At 34.2% G+C, this 10,388-nt stretch overlaps 1 protein-coding gene across 1 annotated transcript; it reads right to left on the bottom strand.

The window, feature by feature from the left end:
• Positions 1-873: 873 nt before the first annotated feature.
• On the bottom strand, positions 874-2,232 carry LOC139843167 (leucine-rich repeat extensin-like protein 2). The gene has a single exon (XM_071833234.1). It carries the CDS (start codon positions 2,230-2,232, stop codon positions 1,015-1,017), a length of 1,218 nt encoding a protein of 405 aa, XP_071689335.1. The 3' UTR covers positions 874-1,014.
• Positions 2,233-10,388: the final 8,156 nt, after the last annotated feature.

Genomic DNA, 10,388 nt, shown 5'->3' with positions numbered 1-10,388 from the left:
TCTCTTGAAAGGTCAGTTTTGTTTCATCATATATATCCCATGTGACTGTGCTTCATCAACGAAGATACATCAAAATTAGTTTATATCATTCCATCACATGAACTCCCTTTTCTGTTTGAAACCTCTCAATATTTTTTTTTTTCTTTTTTGAAAGGCTCTCATCAAGTCATTTAACTTCTTATTACAATGTATTAAGCCTTATTTGTCTCTAGTGTTTATCAAAACAACATTGTTATATATGTAATGCATATATTTACAGTAAATAAAAGACAATTGTAACACTCAAGCGGTTGAAATCTCTATGGGCTGCTTACCAACATTATTTTTTGAGCGTTTTCATTGTTATAATAAGGTTGTTAGAGCTATAATTTTTCCCTGTTATGATGTTCGGGTTTCCGTCAAGAAATGCGTGTGTGCATCGAAAATGATCTGGTGGGTGGTTTCTCTTCCCGTTCCTGATTCCAAACTCAGTTTTCCAGAAAATAAAAGTAACATAATTGTCTAAATAAGTGAATTAAGGGTGTTAAAACTTTGAATCGTTTAAATTGGTCAGGCCATGTGACATATGTCTATTTTAACAAAGCTTGTATACTTTTATCCGTTTGCCCTATTAGAGACCCAAACGGACCCATAGTTGGTCCAATGGGTCGAAACTGCAACTACTATTGCACGAGGTGAGTTAAATGAGCTTATTGGCAAGATAGTTGTGATTTTATCTGCCATTATAATGTTATGCATTTATTTGCACCAAATGGAATGCATTAATACAACAAACACTTGTAAATAAAAGAAAACTATAGTAAACCTCTATCATTAATTATCAATGCAAGTCAAAAACTGTACCAAGATTGCTAATCTTTCTATCATCCATACAAAACGCAAAAACATTAATTACATAGATTAATAATCTTTACCATACTACACCTTGTCACTTACTAATCATCCTCCAAACCAAATTTCGCGCCGATTTAGGGGTATTTTATACCAATTCGTCTCAAAGATTCAATCTTTATCTCATGGGGTTGATGAGTTTAAAGATTGAAGAAATGTACCACAAGCAAGAGGCCTAAGTGAAGGAATTATAAGACAACTTAACCCACCACCAGGAATTATAGAACACTCAGGTTCTGGTCTTTGCATTTCTACCCCTGGAATACAATTTAATGCAATATCAAACCCTACATTTTTATCATACAATTTTGCACATTCTTGACTAAATCCTGATATAAAATTATAAGCTACACTCAATCTCAACAAGCTCCTCAATTCACAAATCAAATCTGGCAGCTCACCTGATAACTTATTATGTGCCACATTCAAAACTTCAATATCTTCCAAACAAGATATTGTATCTGGTAAATGACCCATTAATGAATTAAAACTTGCATCAAAAACTTGTACATCTGACCACATCCCAATCCCTTGAGGTATACAACCAGTTAACTGATTGTTCATAAACAATATTTCTTTTAAATTTGGACTTGAGTGCCCAAAGTTTATAGGGATGTCACCTGTAAGCTTATTGTTAGCTAAATTAATCACAGAAGCAGGTGAATTAGCTAAGTTTTGTGGGATTTCACCTGAAAAGAAATTGTTATTGAGAAAGATTGCATCAAGTTTTTTATTGAAAAGCTCTTGTGGAATGGGTCCTGAAAAAGAATTAAATCTGAGGTCTAAATATAAAAGATTTGGGATTTGTAATACAGTAGATGGAAATTGTCCTGTAAACTGATTATTACTGAGGTCAAGTTCAGTAAGGGCAAAAAGGTCCTGAAAACTTTGTGGGATTGTGCCTGTGAATCTGTTACTACTGAGATGAAGTAAAGACATATCTGTGAGAAGAGAGAGCTCTTTTACTAAAATGCCCTTTAGGTTACCATGGTTAAGATCTATACCTGCAACTACTGGCCCTGATGGATCCCCCATTACATTACTTGGATCTGCACAAAACACTCCATGGTAAGAACATACATTTGACCCGACCCATGATCTTAATAACCCATTTGGGTCACTTTTAATTGCTGACTTCCAAGCTTGAAGGGCAATATAGGCATTCTTGAAATTTGAAGGTGAAGGAGATGATGGATTTGGGTCACTCACAACACCAGCCCATCCACCACCTACACCTACACCAACACCAATACCACCACCTACACTAAATGAAGCACCATTTGTTGTATGTGTGAAATTAAAGATGAAAAAAAGTAAAAAAAGGAAGCATTTTTCTTCCATTTGTATCGTGGGGTGTTGGGTTTTCTTGAAGTAAAGTTGTTTGTATTTACAAAAAGATTGATGGGGAAGAGGATGGAGGTGGGTCTTGAATTTAATGATTTTCTAAACTTATGCGTGTGTGAATCTAGTATAATTCTTCTCGGGTTTTACATATATAATTATATATAACATGTAATATGTAATACTCCGTATATGATAAATAGTAGCACTGTAATAAGTACATTTGACTTTTAACTGTAGTACAATGGACATTTGACTATTGTTCAATTAATCATATGCTAATCATGACATGATTAAGCAAATCAAGTAAAGTAGTTGGTTAATGGAAACGTTAGAAAATATATACCTAATCATTGACGTTTGAGTCGATGTATATTAATCTAAACTGTTTGCCTAAAATCCTAGCTTCCAAATATATTAGGCCCAAATAGGTAATAATGTTGATTTTTGTGAGCATATTTGTTAAGCATAGCAAGACAATTTTCCAAATAATATCAGTTAGACTATTTCCTACGGTGATGCAGTATTGTATTGCAGGAGTAGTTGACTTGTCTAACAGTTTGAGAAAAAGAGGTCCCTATAGCAGTGTTTTGGGGAGTGTTGTATGATGTAGTTAAATTTGATTAGTAGTATTAAAAATATATATATATTGATATATTTAGTTAAATAAAAAAGTAGAAATTGGATTGGATGAAAATCCGTCATCGAGCCCGTGATTTCTCTACCACGTCCACACCCTACAACGCCCCACGAGCCCGAGTGTTGTAGAATGCCAACAAGGATGCCCCACGCCCTAATTTTCATTTTGTGGAAATCTCTTATAAGATCATTAATAACCGATACCCGTTATACCTACCATACATTCATAAAATATTAATTGGATGCTCAAATGGATGCTACGTAGTAATAATAATGACACGTGTTTTTCCATTGTGATTGTGAAATGACTCCTAGTACTCTTACTGCAATGAAAAAAAAAAAAAAAAAAAAAAAAAAAAAAAACAATAACTCTTTTCATGATCAGACTCTAGTATCATGGTGCAAAAGAGACAGGAGAACACATTTTGATGGAGTACACAGTTAGGACCTATCAATATTTTCTCTATCTAAGAAGTTCAACCTGTTTTGACCCATTAAATAATGGGAATTGATTCGTACACCACCTCAAATTTGCCATACACCACCAAATAAATTATTTGGACATTTATACCCTTCATTTGGTGGTGTATGACAAATTTGATAGTGTAAAAGAAAGGGTAAAAATGTCTAAATAATTAATTTTGTGGTGTATGGCAAATTTGAAGTGGTGTACGGATCAACCCCTTTAAATAATACTCCGTACTACAAGAATACTCAATGTCGACAGAGTAATATATATGTCAAAACAATTTAGACACGCATACATAGACTATCTTCAAGGAAACCTTGAGAGATCTACTCATGCATGAAAGTGTGAACACACTCAATCCCATAACACAAACACAAAAACACTTGCACACACAAAAATCAAATAATAACATGTAACAAGTAATGGTAATAATAAATAAATAAATAAATGCATGACTATGTATCTACTAGCAGTAAGGTGCCTTTTAGACCACTTGCGTTAACAGAGCAATGGTACTCCGCGATATCCGGGTTTCATAGGATCGAGGGTTCAAATTCTGTGGGAGTCATCTCAAACTGAGCCTTACGGACAGGGCAGTTAATCTGGGTTTCCTCCTGACACGTGGTCCAAATATAATTGGGTGATTGGCTTCTGGCCCCGATAAGTAACTCCTAACATGTTCAAAAGAGAAGTAAGGTGTCGTTTAGAATGATGGGTTATTGGGTTGGGGTTGAAAATTGAGTATGAGGAATGATAATTGGAGTTTGATTTATGGGTGTAGGTTTTATGTTTCGCTTTAAAACCCCAAAACTGAAGCAAGAGCAAGACCCAAAAACTGAAGAAGAAAAATAGATCACTCAATGGTTGTGTAATGTACTAATGGTGAAAGTCATGAAACTTGAATCCATGGAAGTTGTAGAATCTTTCTGCTTTTGTGAAACCCAACAAATCGCTCCATTGGTCTCCAGAGTCGCCATGTATTCTTTCTTGTCTCATACTCTCATCTTGGATTTGTACAAAGTAGCTGCTTTACCTAAATCTGAATCCAGCCTGGTTCAACCGTATGAATGTCAAGGTTGAGCAACACATGATTTAACATGAATAATTAGTGCTGACAAAATGGGTTGGTTAGGACATTGTTAGCTACTGTTTTTAAATGATTCTTATTGGTAAGGGTTAAAAATTATCCTTTTAATACGATTCGAACCACATTGAGTCATAGACCTGCAAATACTTCCTATTTTTAAGCTTTTTAATATATGAGACTTGTGCATACATAGTTACATACATATGATTACAATAATAATCCAAATCTTCAAATTAACCAATTTAGGAGTTTTTTTGCACTACTAAACATATATCATATCCCGTTCTACTCGTATGCCCCTGTTCCTTGTTTAGCCAAAAAAAAAAAAAAAAAAAAAAAAAAGAGAACATGTTACTTGACCATTTAAGATAAATAACAATGCAAAGCAGGAGCTTCTGCCACATCTACCCACTCATTAAAAGACTTGTCATCAAAAACCTCTTATCTATTCACAAAAAAGCAAATAAGCAATCTAGTTAGACATAAAGAACACTACAGCATTATAGTTTATTTAAGTATCAGAATTCATTATGACATATGGCGGCAAACCATAATGAGTAGAATATGAGGTAATTCGTGTTATGTTTTAAGACTTTAACATCTAGAACGGGTTACACGTTTAAAGTAGAAAATTAAACGGAAATGGTTCTCCTGAGCTACAAGGACCCAAAGTGAATTTTTTTAGGATAGTCTCGTAAATCATATTTATTGAAATACAAATTCATGGTTCAAACAGTATGAACTCTGTAAGCAATATCCGATCAAACTAAAGCTTTCTATTGCAACTTATGGGCTTATTAGACTTTTAAAATGCCGATAAAGTCAGCAGCAATATCATGAATTTTTTTAGGATAGTCTCGTAAATCATATTTATTGAAATACAAATTCATGGTTCAAACAGTATGAACTCTGTAAGCAATATCCGATCAAACTAAAGCTTTCTATTGCAACTTATGGGCTTATTAGACTTTTAAAATGCCGATAAAGTCAGCAGCGACAGGCCAAACAGCAACAGCAACAGTCCAAGTAGCAGCAGCATCAGGTCGTGTCCCTGCAGCTGTAAACAGCAGCTCAATGCAGACAAATTGGGCGTGGTTGCGAGCCCCTACAGGACGTACAGCGGATGAATTTGAAGAAATGAATAACCTGATTAAATCTTTTTCGTTCGATTTCAGTGTTCAAGAATCATGGAGGTGGATTCTCACGAATAATGGTATATTTACAGTCAAAAAATTAGCTAATCTCATCGACAGTCGAATACTTGGTAGTGCAATTAATTCATCACAAGAAACCTTGAGAAATAATCTTGTTCCAAAAAAAATTGAAATTTTTGTGTGGAGAGTTTTGAAAAAAAGACTATCGGCCCGAATCGAACTCAACAAAAGAGGCATTGATCTACATAGTTTTTGATGTCATGTTTGTGATGATGACCTAGAATCGGTGGAACATTTGTTAATTCATTGCAAACTATCGTTGGATGTTTGGGATCGTGTTCATAAGTGGTGGAATTTTGGTAATTGTTCGAATTTAAGTATCTCCGAATTTCTCCGAGGGAAGTCACCCCATACTATGTCTCCACTTGGCTCGAAAATTTCGCAAGCCGTGGCGTGGGTATGTGCATACTTTCTTTGGAAGAATCGAAATATGACGGTTTTTCAAAACAAAGGTTGGAATGCTCCGGTCGCGTTAAATGTAGTTCAAGTGAAGTATTTCGAGTGGATATCTAGTCAGGGGCGAATTTAAAGGGAGGGGGGGGAGGGGGGGGGGGGGGGGGGGGGGGCCCGCCCCCAGTCGATTTCAAAATTTTAGTGTAAAAAATTGGATTTTTTTTATTTTGCCCCCAGCTCAAAAGTCATTTGCCCCAAACCCAAAAGTCATTTGCCCCAAAACCTACATATTTTGCCTCAAAACCTTCAAATTTTGTCCACAATTCTTTAAATTTTGCCCCAAAATCTTCAAATTTTGACCACAAACCTTCAAATTTTGACCAAAAACCTCAATATTTTGCCTAAAAACCTCCAATTTTTGTCCCAAAAACTCCGTATTTTGCCAAAAAAAATTGCTACGGTTTTAAAAAAAAATTTGGCCCCCGCCCTGCTTCCGCCACTGTATCTAGTAGGCTTAAAGGATAGTATCGATTGACAATCTTGGCTTACTAATCCTTCTTTATACTTAGTTAATTTCGTGTTGGTTGCAACCTTTGCACCCAATTATTGTATTCCGAGTTCCCTTTTGGCTTAGTTTTTGATTGTATGATCGTTGCCTTATCGTTGATTGTACATTTCGTTGAATTTATATATATAAATCTATCTTGCTTTTCAAAAAAAATATGATCTTATGAGTTTCAGCTTATAATTCATACATCAATCCAAAAGTACTTATTAGGCTATTATAATTCATAAGTTATAAGTTACAAGTTTAATCAGTATAGAAAGGCAAAAAAAAGTATCTGCATTACCCGTATCCATGATTAAAAGTCAGATTCGATAACAACGTTTCATCAATTTCAGAGTTTCAAGCATCTTCACCGTCACCGGCGACATTCACCGTTTTCGCATACTCCAATGCGTTCTCACTTCTCAGCAATAACCTCTGAATCCAACCGGTATCGGTCTCCTTTCATATACTCTTTAAAGAAGTTCACACATCGTTCCGGAACAACGTACCTGGCTCCGGCATCGTTAGCTTCAACGGCAAATTTCCAGCTTTCACAGTACGAATTGTCGTTGTTTCGGTACCGGAGAATGCCAGAGGAAAGTGGTTGATATTCTTAAGCGGATTAATATTTTTGATAAGGAGGTGATAACGAATGATATGAGGAGGAATGCGACGGTAGAATTGCCCGGATTTCATGCCGGAATCTGTTTTGATCAGTCGATGGAGTCTGTTGGACCGATTCATAGTATATCATCGAGGAAGTTTTTATATTAGTCCCTGTACTATTCATATGTATGTGGTTTTAGATCATTTTCTTTTCACTTTTTTACTCCAAAAGTCAATTTTGATACAATTTAGTTTGACAAAATTTCATAGATAGTCCTTAAGATTTGTATCATATATCACTTGTGGACCCTATGCTTTTTTTCATCATTGATTGCCCCTATGGTTTTCACCTTGATCATCGATTTGATTTAGGAATGGCAATGGATCGGATATGGATCGGGTGATGTCATATTCACATCCATATCCATTTAATTTTTGTTCATCCATATCCGTATCAATATCCATTTAGTTTTATTTCATCCATCCATATCCATATCCAATGGATTAAGCGGGTTAATGAATATCCATTGAATTTTCAGTAAAATATTAATCTAATGACGATTTTGAAAATTAACTACAGATTATAACAAATTTGAATATATATCTCTACCTTTTTGCATTGTTACACATGTTTTGATTGAAATTTGTCGCCGAGTGTGACTTCATTTGAGCGAAATATGTTACAATGTAAGTAAATGTATATTTAAACTAATCTAAATATGTAACGTTTAATATTATTAGTATGAGTTTAATAATTGTAACTTTTATAATCTTTATTTTTTTTTATTAATTTTAAAATATACAAGTTATATGCATATGTATATCGATATATTGATGTATATGCATGTATGTTAGTAAGTATATATGTATGTATATATGTATTTCGGGTGTTAATAGATATATCCATGGATGACAAATTGTCATCCATATCCGATCCACAAAATAATTAGATCATCCATATCCATATCCATATCCATATCCATTTATTATTCATTTAGATCATCCATATCCATTATAAATGGATCGGATCGGATGGATATCCATGAATGGAACATCCATTGTCATCCCTAATTTGATCACCAATGACCCCTGTTCCTAACGTCTGTTAAATTTTTCTATTAAAATTATACATGTGCAAGGCATGTGAGGACAAAAATGTCTTTTCCTTCACCTTCTTCTCTAACTTCAACATCTTCATTCATCCCTAAAACTATAAACCCTAAATTCTATTCAAATCTAATCCAAATCCAAATCAAAATAAATAAAAAGACATGCCTTGAACATATAACCGGTGGCGGATCTTGAACTATACTACCGAGAGGGCGAAAATGGTTCGAAGGTAAATCACAAAAGGGTGGAAGTTTTGGAAGGGTTATTTCTAATTTTTTGGAAGGACTAATATATAAAATTTATATTTTTTTAAACCTATATAATATCAAACTTCTAATAATTATACAAATGGCTGGAGGGGCTAGCACCCTGCCATGCCTCCCTTGAAGGTCCGCCTATGATATAACGTATTATCCAAACATATTTATACATAACGTTCAACATTCATTCAATCCATGTAAATGCTTAAAAGGGTAAATATTTTTTTGAATAAAACAAACGATAAAAAATTCATTTTGTTGACACCATGTCCATGTGTATAGAATTAACTAATTCAAAATACTTGTAAAAGTTATTACATAAATAAAAGCAGCATTCAAGAATTCAGATTTATCATAATAATAGGAAAAAAGAAACTTTCACTTTTGCTCAATCTCATGAATAAAGTCATACCCAGCATGATTAGATCAAACCAAGAGACCATTCGTAACAAGCATTTACTTTTGCTCATCGTCATCCGACGGGATGAAACTCATTTTCAGAAAAGTTTGTTACAATAGTTTGTTACAACCATGAAAGAGACATGTGTCACGTCATCATTTCTTCTAAACAAACTATTGCATCTATAAACACACCCTTTAAGTGTCACACCTCCCAAAATGGACCAGGGGTAATTGTGACCAATCATATCATAACACAGTTGTATAAACGAGAACGACTCTGTATGAGACTTTTTAAATAAAACCTTTGTTAATAAAACAGCGGAAGCAGTAATACATGTTTACATTATTATTAAAACGTAAAATAAATGTTTATGAACTAAAATATAATATGCGATGTGGACTCCATGCAAGCATCAAATCTATTATCACAAAGTTGCAAACAACTAGCTCAATCATCACCTGAGACAAAACATGCTTAAAGTGTCAACTAAAAAGGTTGAGTGAAATTCACAGGTTTATAAATAATATCTAAAGTTTTATACCACAAGATTTAGTTTAAAGTTGATTGATATAGAAATTGATGGATTTTGACAAACTTTTAAAATTACATGTTCTACATTTTTAACTAGTTCATAAAACCCATTTTATGAAGATTAAAGTGAGCGGAAGCAAGTAGTTCATGTTATAAATTAACCATTTTAAAAGACAAAATCCATAACCATATCAAGTCTTGAATAATATGCTTACATATAAAAGGTGGGTTTAAAGAATTTTTACCTCCTCAAGCTAGTTGAGGGTTACACTTTTGAGGCTTGCTTCATCATCTTCTTCATCATCCTATATTGTAACCCTCAACTAGCTTGAGGAGGTAAAAATTCTTTAAACCCATCTTTTATATGTAAGCATATTGAAGGTATTTCAGAAATATCAATCTAAAAGTGTTGCTGCATTTTGTAATATCGCTACTAAACAAGTTTACCCTATGACACCTTGTACTGTCAGTGTCGTGGAATCATTATTATGTAACCAAAGACCAACGGTCGAATGGTTAGAGACGTTACTCTCAATAGGCCTACTCAAAACAATAATTAAGTTTACATTCATCATGCAGTAATATAACACAGTAGCATGCAATCGAAAGCAGATAATAGCATGCAGTAGCGAAAGCAAGTAGTAGTATACGACATATAGCAGTAAAAGTAAGCAGCAGCATGCAGTGAGTTCTGCGGAAACAAGTAAACTAGCAAGTTGTAGATTAGTCCTATTAGTGAATCCTACTCGGGTCGGTCTTAGACTCACTAATGCAACCTAATTCCCTACAACCAACGCTCTGATACCAAATGTGACGCCCCGTACTAAATCATCATGTATGGACCATCAACAACAGGATCATTACAAGGTTAAACACTATATGCATTTTCAAAAC

Source organism: Rutidosis leptorrhynchoides, chromosome 4 (genome assembly GCF_046630445.1).
Source record: "Rutidosis leptorrhynchoides isolate AG116_Rl617_1_P2 chromosome 4, CSIRO_AGI_Rlap_v1, whole genome shotgun sequence".
NCBI lineage: Eukaryota > Viridiplantae > Streptophyta > Magnoliopsida > Asterales > Asteraceae > Rutidosis > Rutidosis leptorrhynchoides.
This window is presented reverse-complemented; position numbering and strand designations above follow the sequence as displayed.